We start from the raw sequence: 19652 nt of genomic DNA on the forward strand, positions 1-19652 counted from the left end.
AAAAAGAAAATCTACTTTTGTAAAGTGATCGAGTAAATGCTGGCTCGCGATGAAACGTGCATATTATTCTCGCATATGTACAAGTATGTACGTCAAATGCAATATGCGCCGACGCCCGATATAATAACGCTTATAAATACATTTTATCTAGCGACCTTATACCAACTTTGTTTTATCTCGAAGCGCGTGATCGCATAATGCATCCTTTCGCTTCCTCCCGTTATTCATCGCGGTCGCCGATGCGTCAAACAATTATTCTAAAGATATTTATCGATTGAAATTAAATTCCAAAAGTTTAGAAAGAGCACCGACGACTTGTTAAAAGGTAATCTCATAAAGAAAGAGAAGGAGTGATTAACACGGGGCTAAGTTCAAACGCGTTGACACGTTAATATTATTTACGAACCAAAATGGCTCAGGTAGACACAAATGTATCGCGACTAGGTACCCTCGTAATTAACCGCACACGGCATAATATTACGACCGGTGTCTCTGACGTCAGTGCGACCGGCTATTATACTTTTTTTTGCTTTTAGCAATCTGGAAACACTCGAGAATCGTGCTCGTTACGAGGCCAAGTATTAAAGAAGCGACGTCGTTTGTACCAGCCGGCTATCTCGTTCGGAACCTCGTAGCTAACGCGAAAGGCCAAACTCGAATAAAGAGTTTCGAATAAAAGAAAAAAGATAATCGAAGTATAAGGTCGATAACATCAAATTGGTAGGTCTGCTTTTGAATAAACAAAGATAGAAGATAGATGGAGTCTAGAAGGGTAAACGTTAAAGAGTGCAGGAGCATCGAAGAGAGTAGAGGAGAAAGAGAACAAGTCGGAGGAAAGAGGGATTGATTCGATGAGCCGAGGGTAGTAAGCGAAGGTGCGAGGAACGGCATGGAGAAGGACATAGGCCACATCGTGGAAGGAGTCGGAGAAGAAGAAGAGGACGAGGACGAGGACGAGGAGGAGGAGGAGGAGGAGGAGGAGGAGGAGGAGGAGGAAGAAGAAGAAGTAGACGAAGAAGATGGTGGGGATTGCTGGTGAGGCGGTAGACGCGCGGCGACCAAGAAGAGAAGCAGCAGAAGGAGGAAGAGAAGGAGGTGGAGGCTGAGTGATCGGCGGAGTAGAGAGAGAGAGGACGCCTGCGCGGAATCCCCGGGCGGGCGCGGGCAGTGCCACCGGAGGCCCGGCGGTTTCAGAGCTTCGCCCGGGACGACGAACCGCAGACGACCTGTACGCAAAACTCGGCCGTGCGTTATCCGGAGGCTACGCTGCCCTCCGTAAGTGTATAAACGAGGAAGAAAGAAAAAAAATATAAAGGGCTCGAGAGATCTTTCGCACGACGAATAAGAATTTAGAAACAACAGAGACTCGGCTCGTTTTTTTTCTCGTGTCGAATATTAGCAACGGCAACGTATCGTTTACGCGACATAACATAATATGTGATACAGTGTCGTCGCAAAGGTGCCAATTGGATAAGGTAGAAAACTTTTTCATTAGAGTTGAGGAAACGAAAGAGAGAAAGAATATTACGAGAAGGTGTCGCTGCCGGTGGAGATTTGTAAAGGCTGTGGAAAGAGAAAGAGGAAGAAGAAAGACATGAACGACGTCTGGTAGCGACACCGACTGCGGAGAACGAACGTGGTGAGATGACGAAGGATTAGGAGAAACTGAAAGAAAGAGAACGAGAGAGAGAGAGAGAGAAAGAGAGAGAGAAAAGCATTGAACGCGCGCGCGAGCAATACAGAGAGAGAGAGAGAGAGAGAGAGAAATAACAGGCTAGAGAGTGGCGTGGTGCACCAGGACGGTGTGGTGCGCGCTGTGAGATGTCAGTTGACCATCAGTCGAAGACATCCACGTTGTCGTCGTCGTCGTCGTCGCCGTCATCGTCGTCGTCGTCGTTGTCGTCGTCATCATGAGGAGATCCTCTTACGTCAACTATTACGTCCTGTGCCTCGTCTGTTGGATCCTTTTGGGTATTACCGGTAAGATTGAAAAAAAAAACGAAGGATCGAGAGGACGATCGATGGAAATGGGTGGAGATGAATCAAATTACGACCTTCCCTTATAAATCTCGTGAACGCAAAGAGGACAGAATTCGAAGATCTCTGGATTCGTATGGCTAAGATAGAAAAGAGGAAGAGAGAGAGAGAGAGAGAGAGAGAGAGAGAGAGAGAGGGAGAGAGAGGGAGAAGTTGGTGCTCGGGTGGTGGATCGATCGGATTTTCGGGTGTAGCTGTGTTGTTGTCTCCGTGCGCGTCGCGTGCATACGTTCTCGCGCGTTTTCTCACGCGTGTCCGTCTTTTATCATTCATCACCACTACCATCACCATCTATCTCCATCTCTTTTGTTCGTCTCACTTTCGTTTCGAGTACTTTTTCAGACAATGAGAGATTCGCATGAACACTCGAGATCTATGATCCTTTTAGGATCGAAAGAAAAAAAGGAGGAGTCGAGAATATCGAAAAGACTAGGAGAGAAAAGTAGGGACAAGAGAACGCGAGGGAGGTTGGTTCCGGACCCGGTCCAGGATTGTATCTAGCGCCACCCTTGTTTGTCGCGCCGCGGCATTGTAAGTCGCCCTCCTCCTCTTTGCGCCCTCCCTTACACCCTCCATCTCTCTCTCTCTCTCTCTCTCTCTCTCTCTCTCTCTCTATCTATCTATCTATCTATCTATCTATCTTCTTTCTCCGGTTTTCTTTTTCTTCCCATCCTTCTTATTATCCACATCTTTTTATCTTCGATCTCTTCTGCATTTTTCTCTCTTTCTCTCCTCCCCCGTGGGGTTACCGTGTCGACGAGATGATTCCATCGTCGGGGGCGGAGAGACTCTTTCTTTTCCTATCTCGTGACGTCGTTCACGAGCGCGTATATCGATTCCACGTTTTCGCTGCATCAACCCCGATGCAGTTGGATTTTCGAGCTATTTTTCGACCTCGCTACGACCTGTCTAGTTACATTAAAATCGATTCGGATGTATTTTTCATCTCGCCCGTTGTCTCTTTTGGAAGACCCGTTTACTCTTTTATCTCGATGGCGCGAACTTTCTAGACGTTCGTTCGACTCCCTTAATAATTTCCTTGACCCCGCTAATCGCTTGTTTACTAATAATGATAATAATAATTTAAAACAAAAATATTTATATATCTATTCATCCTTTCGTTCGTTACATCGATCGCGATGCAGTCGAACTAGGGGAACTTTATTCCCTTACGTGTATTTCGATATTGCCGTACGTCGTCGCTATGACATTCTTGTCGTCTAAAGGTTACGCAAAGTTGCTTGCAATTTTATTTGCACGCTCGTCCCAACATCGAGAATTTTTCTAACGAGGCAAACGCGTACAATGCTTTCGCACCAATGAGATGACAATGCTCTCGTCTTTTTTTCCCCTTTCTTCTTTCACCATTGTAAAGTATCGAACGACTTTTTACGTTGATCTTTCGATGTCTTTCAACGTAACTATGATTCAGAATACTCGGCGATTATGGATGGCGAACGAATGCGTCAATGAAACTTATTTCTCAATTCTGATCTAATGCATGAAGGATTGTCATTCTGTTAAATAGAAAGAAAACGACTCGAGTATAAAAGAATGATTTATCGAGTTAACTCGGAAATACTCAATAACGAGATTTTCTCTCTAGCTTAGAATTTCTTCTGGTATATATACCAGAATATCGTCAAATTTCCATTTGGTTTATTCGTCGATAAATCGATAATAGTTGGTAAGACGTTTATCGGATCCATCTTACGAGTCCATTGTAAATCTTGAACGAACTCCTTAAATTAAGTAATCGTTTCTGATCCTAGTCCGTGTTCATAATACCTGTGTAAAGAACACGAAACGACGTTTGGCCATACGAATTTGCCTCGCGAGAATGATAATGTTGGATATTAAGAAATCCAAATTTAGACCAATCGAATGATTCTCGATAAAGATCATTTTATAGAATCCTTAATATATTCGAATTACGTATTCAAAAGCAATTCTATCCACATTGAGAGGATTATTCTATCATCGAGTTAATGGAATAAAACGAGTTCGAGCAGCGGCACGATGCGCCGCAACAGCCGATTATGCTTCACGGTGATTAGCCGAGCGAGCTTTTCCTCCGAGCTTTGGTGCGCGCGCGCGTACTCTCGTTTCTCTCTCTCTCTCTCTCTCTCACATACTTCCTCTTTCTCCTCCTCTGCCATCCGTGTCCCTTTCTCCTTTCTGCTAGGCCTTCGATGCTGTCGTGGCAACGACGTGTGCCTGACTCTATGGAAAATCAGTTCGAAGAACGTGCCGACCAGAGACTACCGAGCAAACTCGCGTGCTCGCTAGCTTCTTATCGCCAATGCTAATTCCAAGAATACGAAATCCTTTTCGAGAATATGTTGGAACGGCGCAACGCACCACCGTCCTTTATTACGTTTTCGTCCGATGGAAAAATTCCATTTTTCATTTCAAACTCAGATCCCATCGCATTTCATTGCAATTGCTCGACTTAACGTAGAAAAGTTTAGTACGATGGTAACGTATCAACGTTTATTAGCTACAGCTAGTATGATCGCGTTAAATTGATAAATGACCCGTGACTTACCGCAACGCATTAGTTCGTGACCAGGCACATCAGCACCAACTCTTCGTCGTGCATCCCCCCATCGTTCGTTCGATCGAGTTTTCTCTTATTTCGCGACTTTTTATCGACTCGAGAATGTGCCAACGAGAAAGAGAAAGAATTACGTTAATGACAAATAAAAGTATAGACATTTTTCTCCTTTAAATTCCTTTGTTCGATATGAAAGGAAAAAAAAAAATAAATAAATAAGAAAAGAATTAGAAAAGATTGTTGCACGCAAAGACCGCGAAGACTTTTGTTCGCTTACGCGGCAATGATTTGCGAGGTAGAGAAAAAGAAACTCGTCACGAAGGACCTATAATAAAAATCGAGAGTCAGCGATTTAAGGAGAATATCTCCTAAATCTAGATTCATGCAGCGGTTTGGATCTACGTGACGACGTCGTAAAGTTGCACGAGCAACGTGCGTACGTGTCGTTCTAATAAAGTGAAAAGGAGGACGCAACCTCCCGGCGACCCTCATCGCTTTTTACGTCGGCTCGACTCACCATCTCCAGGGAAATATACCTTACAACGAATCTTCCTTTCATTTCCAAGAAATTTACTTCCTTTTCTTTCTCTTACATAATCTCCCAATTTTTTTTCGCGCTCGATTTCTCGCTCTTGGAACTTATCGAATAATACATTTTTTTACGAACCCTCCAAATTCTATGATACTCTTCATCTTCCTCTTCCTTCGACGTATTAACGTAACGATGACAAATCACGGGTGGTTATGATTTCCCGAATGAAACGCTTCGATGAAAATCAAAAGAGATTATACCCAAGGCTTACCGTTTTCTTCCCGCTGGAAAATTAGTTTCTGATCGTCCTTTCCTCCCCGCCCCTCTCTTTCTCTCTCTCCCTCTCTCTCTCTCTTATTTTCTAGTGTCTCCCTTCGTCTGGAAAGGACGAGAAGCGATTTCTTTACCCTCGCTAGAGTGGCACACGTCTTCCTCCATGTCCCTTGCTCGGAGCATTTACGACAGTCTTGACGAGAGAAAGGGAGAGAAAGAGAGAGAGAGAGAGAGAGAGAGAGAGAGAGAGAGTCATGCCTCCGAGGGCTGAAATGAAAAATGTGTCTCAGAGAGCAACGTTGTGTATGTAGAACCGCTGTTTGTGTGTGGCCCCTTTTTCTTGCGGATAGGCAAATTATTTCGATGGGGTGGCAGTGAAAGAGAGAGAGAGAGAGAGAGAGAGAAAGAAAAGAGGAAAATAAAGAAAGAAAGAGAGAATCGCGAACAGGCGCGTGCGCGCCTCTGCGTAGATTTTACATCCCTTGGGATTCTTTGTACCGAATCGAGTATTCTGCAAAACGGCTGCCTTCTCCGCGTTCGATGCGCATATCCCTGGTATATTTTGACGCGTTATCCTTCGTTCCCTCTCGTACACGCTCGAAACTCTTCCTGCTCGATGACAGATACGCATTAAGAAATGCATTTATCGCGTTTCGATATTACGTTTAACAATAAGCGTTTGAACATAATGATCACTCTGCGTTAGCTTATAATAAATATCTTATATCGGTTAATGCACATCCCTTCAACGCGGTCTAAATGTCGAAGGGAAAAAAAAATCTGATAATCGATCGGCGACCTTTAGTAGCAATCGATGCGTTTAATCGTTCACCTTGAAAGATTTTTTCCATTGTCGAACATAGTCGAACGGACCGACGATAGTCATCGGCCATCTTAACTTTTTTCGTCGTACCATAAACTTTTATCTCTTATCTCCCTTCTCTTATCTCCTTCCCATCGATCCGTTCTTGAAGCTTTCCACGAGAAATTACGCGTATTTGTGTCAAGCATGCACGTCGTCACATACGGACCATCTAGGATCGGCTCTTCCGAGCAAGCAGCCTCGTCCGCTCCGGAAGAATAATGACGCCCAATCATATCGGTAGACTTTCCTTCGCGTTGCCACCGATGCGCACACAAAGACCCAACTTTCGACTACTCGCTACGCTAACGAGACCCAGTTCCGAGTATCCCAGCAAACTGGATCGTTATCGTTCCCATTTTTTTCCTCTTCCCGTCCTCTTTTTATTCAGAAAACTTCGATAGGTCGATTGGATATTAAACGCTACGCGAAACTAAAAGTAGAATTCGTCGATATTTTTATTTTAATTTTAACCACATTCCGTTATTATCGTAAAATGCAAAATTGGACGAAGAATATAACGTTACAGTAGGCGCAATAGGAGTACTCTATGGCGTTGAAAAGTATCTCCATAAGAGAGACTATCAGAAAACATGTCGTAGGATGTAGGTAGGATGTCGATGAAATAATCGTAAATCGATCGTGTCTAGGAAGGAATGTAGAATTATAGTAGAATGCACTTGCTTTACTATTACCGCCACTAACGCAGGAAACGAGATATTCAAGGTCGTTGGAACGAAGCCCACGCGATTCCTCGAGGCGAAGGCTCCTGATACGCCTTTGAATTTCTCGGATCAAGATCCCCCGGATTAGTATCCATTTCCCTGAGGTAACTTGGCAGGGTCCTGATAGGATTTCTTTCGCGAAGTATTTTTGCACGAGGTAGACTATTGAAAACGCGAGACTAGTCCTTTCTCTCGTTCTCTTTCGTTTTGTCGTCACTTACGCGTACAAGAGCATCTAGAAGCGCAAAAGAAAGGTACCCGGTAAAAGGTGCCAGGACGATGCGCTCGTACGAAAGTAATTGGAATGCTAGGGGAAAATGTTTTAGGCGTTGTACTGCACTTTTTATCCGAAGAAACGTACCCTCGGGCAGAGGACAAACCCTTTATATACTTTTTCTCTCTCGGAAAGGATAACAAAGGAAAGCGTAATTCTAGCTTTGTTCCTTTTAATCCCTTCCTAATGCAGAGATCGTAGCGCCGTTCCAGTTAATGGCAATGGTGATGGTGTGGTGCCGACGTGGAGTACAGACACTTTCGTGTATATTTTAACCGCAGAATATAACCCCCGTCTACTTGCTCTACCCTCGTTGCGCTTCATGTAATTATACTCGAAGCTCGGGCGCTTTGTTCCAACGACGGAATCATCAAGAGCCCTTTGCGTTCGCGTTATTATACCGTGGCCACGTTACGTTTCCATATCTCCTTTGAGCTTTTTTCGGCTGGCTGCTGCGTTAACAGCTCGCAGTCTCTTGTCAAGGAGAAGTCGATTCCAAATGAATCCGTACAAGGTTCTCTAGACCTAGAGGGGAAGACGTAAACGAGATTCTCGGCGTGTCTTCCTATCTATATCTATGTACATACACATACGTATCTATGTCTCGGTTCTAAAATCGAATCGAACGTTTACTAACGAGAAAATCGATATCCGATGTTTCAGGTGTGAGCACCAGATCGCATTCCTTGGTGAAGAGGTTCGACGGGATTTACACGGGTCCGTATTTCGACTCGAACTCACCTACGAACATAACGGCGCAACTAGGCTCTCATGCGTATCTACCGTGCAAAGTACGACAGCTCGGTAACAAATCGGTAGGTCGACGTTGAGTATTCCATTTCTTTTTTTTTTTTCTTTTTTTTTTTTTTTTTTTTTTGTTTTCTTTTCTTCTCTTTAACCTTGACAACTTCCCTCTGACTCTGACGTTAATTTGCGTCGTCTCGAAATGGCTTCGTGTGCTCGTCGAAAGAACGTATATACCGGTTATCGATCCATTTTCGACGTTCCGACGATTACCGATCTTTTTTCTTTTACTCGAGCGTCGAGCACACGGAAAAGCTTTTCTCGAGGCTCATTAATCGGGAACTCCCTAAAAACTTGCACTTAAGTGCGCGCGTTTTCAGGACATATCTCCGTTTCTTTTTCTTCTTTTTAAAAGCCGATCGACACAGACGTTTTAATTCTAAACATTTTTTCTCCTCTTTCTTTTTCTTTTTTTCCTTTCCCTCCGAGGCATGATCTGCAATGTGGCATAGCCACAAAGCGGCACAATTATTTTTCTCTTATCGACGTCGATCCTTATCGCGCGTAAACGCACGACACGCAACACGAAAAGCTTCGACTTTGCTTTGATTTTTCACGATGCGCAGGATAAAAATACTCTCTTCGGTCCACGCGCGTTGGCCGACTTAAAGGCCGCAAATAGTTCACAGTGGTAGAGAGGTGGCGCCTAACCGAGTAATACGTTTATATATTATACGAATATAACGATTATATAACGTATCTCGGAAAGTATGTGTCAGGTATAGTAAATGGTTCGTATAGTACTTGGTAAAGATAAAGAAGTAATGAAAGGACTCGCGGAATAAATCTTCGATCGAATAAGGAAATGATAATACGTATTATAATATCTTCGTAGGAAATTGATTCTGTTTCTTCGCTCAAAAGACCAAATTCGAGACATTGATACGATTATTTTTGAAGATCTCGTCGTTCGGACGAGACGAAACGAGAACGAGAGGAAAGACGATAAAAGTTTCTCGTGCCGAGAATAGAACGTCCCTCCCGTATTTCTCGTTAAAGAACTTTTAGACTTGCGAGCTTTGGTGTGTATTAACAAAGAGAAAAACGAGAGAGTTCTGCCAACGACGACAAAGCGTACGACGACACGCGACTCTCGTATAATCGTCTTGGAAAACGCGCGTTACTTTAAGGAATTTAAGGACCTTGCTCCGTGATACTACCGGATGCTTATCGTTCGAGAAATTAAATGTTCCTTCCCTTTGTGCCTTCCACGTAGATACGTATTTAAGTATGTATGTATGTACGACAGGTCCGAGTTATCGCGGCACGTAGACTCGCTTAAATATCCGGTCGATGGACGATACATTAAGATATGAAAAGGGTCGGAGAGAGGGTTGAGAGAGAAAGATCGATCGCGGCTACCTAACGACGAGGTTTCCTTCTTACCCTCCCTTATATTTATATTCTACCTTCTTCCTCGTTCCTTTTTCTTTTTTCTTTTTTCTTTTTTTTTTTTTCTTTTTATTTTTTCGTACTGCCTCTTCAGAATAAATATATGAGCCAGGAGGTTACCGGGATGATTTGTGATCGTGACTGGCGAAGCGGAAACTTCCTTCGTTTCGACGAATTTTCTTTTTACTACTCGGACAGAGTATTTCCTGACAAGAGTAGAAAACGAAGGGAGTGATATAATATGACGATACGATGTATATACGAGCTTATTTTTAATCGAGTCAGGAATTTATCCATGACATTAAAATGCACGCTTCCTTTTTAACGTAGATCGATTGTTTCGTTTCTTCATTTGCTTTCTTTTTACACGTATATAGGTAGGTATTTATAAAAATAAGGAGTAATATTACCTTTCGAGTAATTAATTCGAATAAATTGATAAGGTCTCGTGGATCAGGAGAAGAGACTCGCACATACTATCCGTGGATAGGACCATGTTCATCCCCGACGAGAGGTTCCAGGCGATCTTCGCGGACGCGTCCGACACTTGGACGTTGCAAGTGAAATACGTCCAGGCACGGGACGAGGGCGAATACGAGTGCCAAATCTCGACGGATCCGAAGAAGAGCCACATTATCAAGCTCAACATCGTCGGTGAGCCTTGCCAAGTGGAACTCTCGAGCCTTTTACCTCTCTCGTGTTTTATTCCTTTCGAACGAATTTTTTCTTCTTCTCTTTTTCCTTTCTTTTTTTTTCTTTTTTTTTTTCTTTTTTTTTTTTACGAGCGGACTTACGAGCGATTAAGCGAACGAAAGTAAAGCGTTCGTTTAGCGCGACAGTATACTTTCGCTTTTCCTCGCCTTCCGTTCGATGAAAAAGTTTGCCGCGTTCGATCGTTAAGACGAACGCTAAACTTTTTTAACGCTCGAGGGATACCTCGACGATAATGATCGTAAAGGAAAATGAAAAAGGAAGAAAGGAAAGAATTGCTTAATAACTGATTTAACGGCAGGAGAGGGTGGAAATACGTTCGGTACCTTCTTGATATTTTAGTGCCAAAAATCGAGATCCTGGGAGACCGGGACATGTACGTGAAAACTGGAAGCACGGTCGCAATACGTTGCACGATAAAGCAATCTCTCGAGGGGCCGTTCTACGTCTTCTGGTATCACGAGGGCGATCGCGTTCTCAATTATCAGCAGGGTAAGATCGACATACAGACTAAAAGGATCGATCACGAAACGATTAGCAGTCTCGTGATTCGCAACGCCAGGCGAGAGGATTCCGGTAATTACACCTGCAGTCCGAGTAATTTGGACAGTGCCAGCGTGCAACTTCATGTTTTGAACGGTGAGTCGGCATTCGTTACTTTCTTTTTCTTTTTCTTATTTAGGAAGATTTACCAAATGAAAGCGTTTATTTTCAGGAGAACATCCGGCGGCGATCCAAAGGGGAATTAGCTCGGCTCCTTGCGGTTGTCATACGTTTTGGTGGTTCGTAGGAGTGGTCACGCTCTACTCGAGTCACGGAAGTCGAAACTACATCCTCGTCCTCCTGGCCGTCATGGTCCTTTACTCGAAAAATCCATCTTACTTCATGCCGGAACGATAATCAGGATCATCGGGAAGGACCAAGCACGAACGAGCGAGCGAGCTAGCGAGCGTGCGCGCGAGAATCGATTATCTTCGGCCATGAAACGCTTTGTCTCTTAACCTCACGTCGAAGGGATTTCTCGGGAAGGAAAGAGAGAGAGAGAGAGAGAGAGAGAGAGAGAGAGAGAGAGAGAGAGAGATAGGAATAAAGATTTCCATCGATCGTTCAATATCGAAAAGAAGCTTGAAAAGCGTTAAAGTTAGGATGTGACGAGAATTCGAGGAGAAGAGCAGGCTCGAGAGAATCGAAAACTTTTGTACGGACACGCGAAAGATGAAAAGAAACGAAGACGAGAATCGACGAGTTCGAAGAAGAACGATCATCGTTTCTATCGTTTCGTCGCTGAAGACTGACCGCTCACTTTTTCTTTTTTTTTTTGCAAGCGAGCCGAAAGGATAATCGGAGATTGAGAGATATTAATTGTTGATCGTTCGTTGAAGTGGCGATTCATTTGGAGAATAATGGTCTAAAAAAAAAGAGAAACAGGGAAAAACATAGAAAAAGAAAAGGGGTAGAAAAGAGCAAACAATCTTGGTACCGAGATATTGCATATTTATAGAGTAACCCTTTCAAGTTACAGTCTTGTCAATCTATCAGCAATATCAAGGTCCAAAATTCTTTCCGCGGGATGAAATTCTAAAATTATTAGAGATGCATTTCGTCTATCGAGACAGTATGATCCGGCCGTTAGTATCTTAGGTATTAGATAACTCGTGACGATTTTTCGTTGGATTCGCACGAGTTTCTTGAGCAGGCCGTGACTTCTCACGGGCCGGCTACCTTGTATACGAGGACGTATTACGCGAGGATCGTGGCCAATTTCATTATTTCAATAAACTACGGACGGACTATAAGCCTACGTTCTATTTTTAAAAAGAAAATGAACGAAGAAAAAAGCCAAATTCAGCAACGAAAAATTATATATCCGCGAAGCGTACCGATGGCACAACGATCATTATTATTTCCTTTGCTTTAGACACTATATTTATCACGATCTTCCCGTTTTCGTGCTCTTGTCTTTGTCGAGAAAGTTCAAAGAAATATAAAAAAAAAAAAAAAGAAAAAAGAAAAAAAAAGAAGCAGTATAAAGATCTCGATAACGAGATGCCCCCCTCCCCCAACACCGATAATCGATGATCGCGCGTCACTAGAACGATCGTGGAGGTCCTGTCGAGGTCATCGAAGGGTTTCGTAGTTTCTGTTAATTACCGACCAGATCAAGTCACGAGTCGGCGGTAGTTAACGATGGAAGGATAACGTGAAATAATGCGAAAGAATGCAAAAGAGAGAGAGAGAGAGAGAGAGAGAGAAACAAACAGAGAATGATGTAAGACAAAAGAAACTTCGTCCACGGCACTCGAAAGAATTGAAACTTGTTCGATGAAACTTGTAAAGACAATGTGATTAATTATATTTCCATAGCGATCGATTAGCAAAGCGTGTCTATACTCGACGTCCATACCGTTTTCATTCCAGGATAGTAGCGAGAGAACGTAGCGACTACAAACCTTTTTACTTGCTTTCCTTTTTTGTTTTCTTTAGCAATCGGGCCGAGAAAATTCTCCCTCCGTCTTCGATGATGGATTAGACGTAACGCCAAAAACGTCGAACGAGTCGAACCATCCTACGGCGAGATCTTTTTTATCCGAGAGCGAAATCGATTTATCGATACGAAAACGACGAGCACCTCTAATTAACCAAAAAAGAAAAACGTTCATATCAAATGTCGATGTCGACCCTTCATATCAGATCTTTTTCCGAGATCGTTTTCGTGATCTTCGCTCGAAGCTAATCAAAGTCGACGAGATCGAAAAGTTCGTGGCGTTTAATTAAAGTCATCATATAATTAATCTTTTTCATTGAAAAAAAAATTCCTTGAAAAGAAAAGCGTTTTAATTTCTTTCTCTGTTCTCGGACGAAGATTTATCGTAAAGACTTAGCGTGCAGGACGGAGGAAGATGGAAAAAAAAGAAAATAGAAAATGAAATGATTCTCTCTCGTATCGATCCATGAGAATGTGATGGTCGGTAAAAAAAGCGCATTGAGTATAAACACGAAACATCGAAATGTGTCATGTAACCGTGCGTGCGTGCGTGCGATTTTAGTAGTATAAAGGGTGTCAAATCTCTTGCTTTTTTCTTTTCTTTCTTTTCTCTTTTTTCTCTTTTTTTCTCGTTTGATTATTATCATTTAACAATCGATTCGTTGATGGAATGAGAAAAGAAAGAAACGGTTTTCATCTTGTATCTCGCGATCCGCACGGACGGCTACTACAATGACAAGGACGGATATACAGCTTTTTGAGAAGAGGGCTTTCTTTCTGTCGATTGAGCCCTTTCGTGAGTTTCCTTTACTTCTCGCGAGTATTAGAAAGAGTACTGTTATTTATAATATTATATATATATATATATATATATATATATATAAATGAATATATATATCTATATATATATATAGGTATCTATATATATACAAACGGAGCAGATAAATATATATATATATATATATGTATGTATATGTATATGTGTACGCGCGCAAATACGTTGCACAATGGTGTTGAGTATTGAACAAGTTTCAGCTCGTCGAGTAAAGGAGAGACGTAGATCCAACGGAAAGTTACGATCCCTTCGACGAAGAGAGGGCATCGTCGTGAAAGTGTCACGAGAAGATCGTAGGGTGTCGGCTGATGTATTTAAGTAGCGTGTAACGAAGGAAAAGGCGAGTGAAGAAAAATATTCAGTAAGAAAAAGAGAGAGAGAAACGAACGATACGTATAGAATATCTACGATTCATGTGATTGTAAATACATAGTACATAAATAACGTAACGTTAACTAACGATATGCCGTACGTGTTACACTAAAGAAACAAAAAAAAAAAGATAAATAACGTTACTGTGTAATTTTTTGGATCGTAAATGCATTGGAATGGGTCTGGCCGCCTGTGCTAACCGGTTTGATGTAATCGTGTAAAAGAAAGGGAAAGATAAAATTACAAGATATAAAGAAAGAAATAGAGAGAGAGAGAGAGAGAGAGAGAGAGAGAAACTTCCCGTCGGAACAATAGCAATTTCAATCTTTCATAAAATCGCGTAACAATAGTAAAAATCATAAGAATTTTGATTACGCGCGGTAGTCCATTCTTGTGAATTTTGTTTTCTTCCACGAGTCGTGTTCCGTGCGGTTGATCTCTCGACGATACGAATTTCTCGCGATAAAGAGATAGTGAAGGTGGCACACATTTGCGCGCATGTTTCTTCGTGTGCGCGATTGCGTCAGAGAAAGAGAGAGGGAGGAAGGGAGGGTGAAGAAAGGACGAGAACGGTAGGACGCGTTTATCCTCAATCGGATAAAAAGGGTCCGAGGATAGCACGGGCCGGCCACACGCGACTAGATGTAACACTAATTAACGCCTAGCGTAAGACTTAAACGGATATAAATGAAGATATATTGTCTGATATAATAAGATGAAAGCGTGCGCGAGTGCCTCTGCGAGCGAGTGCGTGTACTTGCGTGCTTGAATGGGTGAATGTCTTGCGTACAAGAGGAATAAAAAAAATGAGTAAACGTGTCGTGAATAAGCGTGCGTTCGTTGAATGTGCAAACGAACGGTTGAAAGATAGATAAGGAGAGAAAGATAGAGAGAGAGAGAGAGAGAGAGAGAGAGAGAGAGAGAGAGAGAGAGAGAGAGAGATAGCGAGAGGTTCGTTGGACTGACGCGACAAGGCGTTGGTCGAATGACGCACTTTCGAATAAAAAGGGGCGACTGGGGACAACTTCTTGTATCTTCTTTTCCTTCTTCCCGCGCCTCGCGAGGCCACTCTTCGTAGACTTTGGAGATAAAAGAAATAGAGAGGAGGAGGAGGTGGTAGCAGCAACAGCACCTCGAGGCCACAATTAAAACACGCGCAGCTCCGTTTCGCGTTTTTCGCGCGGCCTCCCCTCGCCGGGTGGAAGAAGGAAACTCATGATGTGCTCGTCCTCGTCGCTCCTTTGTTAACGACGAAGAAGAAATGAAAGCATGTGTGTAAGAGAGCAAGCGAGCGAACGAGAGAGAGAGAGAGAGAGAGAGAGAGAGAGAGAGAGAGAGAAACACGAGATAACGCGAAATGAGATGGTAACGGCGAAGAGGAGAAATAAATAAACACACATGTACGCATACACGATACACAGAGATACACGTAAACATACATACAAACAACACATGTCGTCTAGGGTACATAAACTATAACGTCGTAGGCAGCATTGAATTTTTGTACCAACGTCTATTGTAGCTCTTAAGTGTCGCGAATTCTTACGTTCTCGTACGACGACGGTGAAGCCACCGCCGTTCGTTGGTTTTTTCGTTTTCTCGATGAAGCCAAAGCGGGCAGCGGACTCGGAAGAGGCAGAAGATGCGCTTTTTTCATCGATCGAAATTAATCGACTAACTTTTATAAACATCTTCTTATCGGCGTTCCAAAAGTCAATTTATTTTCGAACGATCCATAGACCTGTTTCGAGAAGGATCGATCGATCGAAAAACGTTGAAAGCCCTCGATCCGCTCCCCTTGGTCCAATCGACCAAGATCCACGTCGATTCCCGAGAGTCGCGGTACGAATTTCGAGAGAAAGAAAGAGAGAGCGAGAGAGAGAGAGAGAGAGAGAGAGTTAGGAGTAAGAGAGCAATTTAATTCGAGCGACGCTTGACCGTCCTAAAAGTTCGTCTATGTGCTCTTACGCGTCTATAGTCGTGTTAAAACTTTTGTGATAGCGTTAACGAGTCGAATCAGCGCGTAAGATTCGATCGTGATGGTTGAACGAATGAGAAGAAAATTGATCGGTAGCCCGGAACGATCAAAAAAAGAAAAAAGAAAAAAAAAAAGAAAAGAAGGAAGAGGGAAGGAGGAGAGAATAGCGAAAACGGCACTCGGAGGAGAAAGAATTTCGAAATTGGGTTGCCGAGAAAAGATTTTAGCGTTGAACATAGAATAGGAGAACGAATCTCCGCTTCGGCGCGAGACAAATTTTTTGTCCACGTCAGAAGATTCGAAGTACACGAGCGATTTTGACAACTTTTTTCTCTTCCATCTCTACACGATTTATATTTCGTGAGAATGAGAAATATTTCGCCGTATAAACTTCGACGTTGATTCGACCGTAGGGAATACGTTTTATGATCCAATTTGGGATCGTTTGCCGGTAATAGTGCTCTTTCCTTTGCGCGTGTAACCCGATCGCTGAAAGTACGTTTGGCTGCCAAGGATCGGATGGAAGATGAGACTCGTAGTAGACTTTCGTTATCGATCGAAACCCTCGGGACGACAAAACGATTTTTCTTGCGTTTCCTCGAGATGAAACGCAAGAAGAATCAAAAAAGATCGAAGCTCCTGGGAACAATAGGGTCTCGAGGAATGGAAAAGAAAGAAACTCGAAAATGGGATACCCCGTCAGGAACTTCGATCTGAAATTGTTTATCGAACGAGCGATTGATTATTTCTCAAGAGTCCTCCGATATAACGATCGTCACGTTAACAATACGCGGCAAACACACGTAGCGAAGGGTCTAATTAATCGTTAATACGTCATATCTGCCAATTCGAACGTTCGACGAAATATACGATGCGGAGAAATCAAGAGGGAATATAAAAGAGATAAGGTCACTTTGTCGAGCGAGCGAATGAGCGGAAGTCGTCGAATAAAAATAAAGAAAAAAGAGAAAAAAAGAGAGAGAGAAAGAGAGAGAGAGTGGGGGGGGGAAACAAGAGAGATACGAAGAGGAAAACATTGAGAAAAAAAATTATTCCTCGAAGAAAGCCTCGTCTCGTGGATTCTAATTCGTACACCTTACGCGCTTTATGGTTTAACGAGAATAAACTTTAAAGGATCTACGAGATGATGCCGAGGATTGCGAAAAAGAGGACGAAAGAAGAATGAGCGTGAGAGAGCGGCGTGAAAGTCGGGAGTGCCTGGCGGAATGGCTGAGCAAGAAAAATAATAAAGGAAAAAAAAAGAAGAAAAAAAAAAAAAGAAATCAATGTTAAAACCGATCATTATCGATTCGCAAGTTTAAAAGAAAAAAAAAGAAAAAAAAAAAAGAAAAAAAAAGAAGAAAAAAAAAAGAAAACAGGTCTTCGTTATCCGCCATTTTCACACGTATATAAGTTCTGAATCTCGTTTTGTACAGGTGTGGGCGATACGCTCCTAGGGCATCGCACTCTTTAATCATCTTTCAGTTTCATTTTGTACTTCGAAACCCAGACGAATTTATTTCTCTTTTTACTTTGATCTGTATAACGATGAAATTATCTGGGTATCAAGAAAGAACAGTTCGAAACGGTGCCCTTGGAGCAAGCTCCACGTTGAGGTACGCTATACATACAAATTTGAACCTTTCCGTTTTCGATCTATCGTGGCAAAGGGAGAAGAAAGAACTGCCCCGTTCTATGTGTGTAAGAACCATAAAGCTTAATGAAGAACATTATACTATGAACTTACGGGATACTAAATAAAAGTAAGCCAAACCGTTGAGGGACTTTTTACTTATTTATGTTTTTTTCTCACGTTCTCTAGATTCACCTTTGAAACTTTTTTCCCCAAGAGTATTTAGAACTTACAGGGGGGGGGGGGGGGGAGGGGGATTTTGTTTTCGACTCAGCGTGTACGCGTAATCGTTATCGTATTCAAATGCACATTTATTACTCCCATTTCGACGTTACTATAAATATTACATGGAATGATAATACATTCATTTTTCTGAAATAAATTGAATTTTTTCTTGATGCAATCGGACCACGTATCCTTCTTATCACGAAAGCAGCAGCACCGATACAAGTACACTGTTCATTCGGACTTTTTATTCTTATCACGAGTTTTCATACATTTCAAAATAATTCTTTGGAATGAGATGAGATAGAATGCGCTTATCAGTCTGCTGAGACCCATTAATGTTATTTGCATTAATAGCTCCAAAATCGAGGTGAACGGAGACATCCCACAAGAAACTATACACAAAAGGAATCCTTCCATACCAACGGTTGAAAAAAATTTGCCATCCTGCAAAAACCAAATGATATGAGCGTTTCATCATTGACAGGTAACGAGTATTCATTTAAGCTTACCAAGGCATCTTTGAATAATTGATCCGCAATTACATTGGGTTTGACTAAACCTGATGATTGAGAAATCAATTTTGTTTCCAGCAGCTTTGACAGTTCTTCCTCAGCAAAACCAGGTGTATCGGTGTCAGGAGGTAAGCAGAGAGTCACAGAAATATTGTGCGAACCAAGTTCCATGGCCAAACTCTCTGCCAAACCACGCAGTGCAAATTTGACGCCGCAATAAGCTGAATAACCATAGATACCTAGAAAAATATAACATATATAACAAATCTGATCTAACATATTTATTGCCACGGTAGCATGTCTGAGCATTTAAGAATACTACCTATAAAACCAGCTTGAGATGACGTTAATACGATGATCCCATCTCTAGCAGTTTTCATATTTTGCACGATGGCTTTGATGCAATAATAAGTACCAAGAAAATTCAAGTCAATCATTTTGCGTACATCAGAAGTGGATGTATCTTCGATTTTAGCACAGACAGCAGAGCCAGCACAATTTACTAGCATATATATGGGACCCATGGTCTTCTCGAGTTCCATAAATGCCTTTTGTAATTCCTCGTAGCTTTCAGTTACATCAAGTGATAAATACTCCACCCGCTGAGTGTCCTTATTCTTACAAGCTTGCATTATCTCGTATTTAGCCTTTTCTAATCTTTCTACATTACGGGCTATGATAGTTACGTGTGCTCCATGCTTAGCAGCGACGACTGCTACAGATTTTCCAATTCCACTGGAACCACCAGTTATCTGAAAAATTGTAATATAATATAATACCATTTTCACAACACAGACGAATGAGGTTATATTTAAAAAGAGAACTCACCACGACATGTTTATTTTCCACGCTTCTTAGACGGCCACGATAAAATACTAATTTAATTATCAAGCCGATGATTAACAAAACAATAACGGCTATTATAAGATTAATTGATAATGTCATCTTTAAATGATTGATTGTCATTACATTTCTAACGATACACTGGCTGCGTCTTCGCAGAGCGAGCTTCGCAATGATGAAAGCAGCGTACGATTTCAATTGAATACACTTTCTTAAACTCTATATTTTGTGACCGTATTTTTCATCATGAAAAAACTTTGCATAACCTATATTTTTTGAATAGAGATATAAAATGATCTGTCGAGCAAATAATAAAAACCTTTCCAAAAACATTCGGTAGTGTATTAACCCTATTGTATTATTAGAAGAAACGAACTGTTTCACTATTCCCTGACTTTTATAATGATTTTTGTGCCATCAAGCGAGAACATGCGTAATTCATGAACAATTTTGATTTGAACAAAGTCTCATTTCAAAGACAAAGGTTTCATTCAATGAAATTGAAAAAACTTTATTATCTTTGAAAAAGATCCTATTAAAGAATGGTATCTTGCGAGAATAGTTTATGCACAAGTAAAAAGCTTTTTCTACAATTGTAA

At 41.9% G+C, this 19652-nt stretch overlaps 2 protein-coding genes across 2 annotated transcripts; one reads left to right on the plus strand and one right to left on the minus strand.

Annotated features, from left to right (window-relative positions):
- Positions 1-1070: 1070 nt before the first annotated feature.
- On the plus strand, positions 1071-17705 carry LOC118445995 (zwei Ig domain protein zig-8). The gene is made up of 5 exons (XM_035876120.2): positions 1071-1980; positions 7924-8075; positions 9900-10110; positions 10510-10806; positions 10883-17705. The coding sequence occupies exons 1-5, from the start codon at positions 1911-1913 to the stop codon at positions 11065-11067; spliced, it is 915 nt and encodes a 304-aa protein (XP_035732013.1). The 5' UTR covers positions 1071-1910; the 3' UTR covers positions 11068-17705.
- Positions 17706-17760: 55 nt separating this feature from the next.
- Kdsr (3-ketodihydrosphingosine reductase) lies at positions 17761-19496 on the minus strand. Its single transcript, XM_035876119.2, has 4 exons — positions 19039-19496; positions 18533-18962; positions 18208-18449; positions 17761-18142 (listed from the first exon to the last, which is right to left on the minus strand). Exons 1-4 carry the CDS (start codon positions 19174-19176, stop codon positions 17930-17932), a joined length of 1023 nt encoding a protein of 340 aa, XP_035732012.1. The 5' UTR covers positions 19177-19496; the 3' UTR covers positions 17761-17929.
- Between the last annotated feature and the right edge of the window lie 156 nt (positions 19497-19652).

This window comes from Vespa mandarinia, chromosome 1 (assembly GCF_050613455.1).
Source record: "Vespa mandarinia isolate Hongniang chromosome 1, ASM5061345v1, whole genome shotgun sequence".
NCBI lineage: Eukaryota > Metazoa > Arthropoda > Insecta > Hymenoptera > Vespidae > Vespa > Vespa mandarinia.

Coding starts and splice junctions, on each gene's coding strand:
- LOC118445995 (XM_035876120.2), top strand. CDS start 1,911: ATGAGGAGATCCTCTTACGTCAACTATTACGTCCTGTGCCTCGTCTGT. Junction 8,076..9,899: donor GACAGCTCGGTAACAAATCG/GTAGGTCGACGT, acceptor TAAATTGATAAG/GTCTCGTGGATCAGGAGAAG. Junction 10,111..10,509: donor TATCAAGCTCAACATCGTCG/GTGAGCCTTGCC, acceptor TTGATATTTTAG/TGCCAAAAATCGAGATCCTG.
- Kdsr (XM_035876119.2), bottom strand. CDS start 19,176: ATGACAATCAATCATTTAAAGATGACATTATCAATTAATCTTATAATA. Junction 18,963..19,038: donor TGGAAAATAAACATGTCGTG/GTGAGTTCTCTT, acceptor ACAATTTTTCAG/ATAACTGGTGGTTCCAGTGG. Junction 18,143..18,207: donor AATTATTCAAAGATGCCTTG/GTAAGCTTAAAT, acceptor TGGTTTTTGCAG/GATGGCAAATTTTTTTCAAC.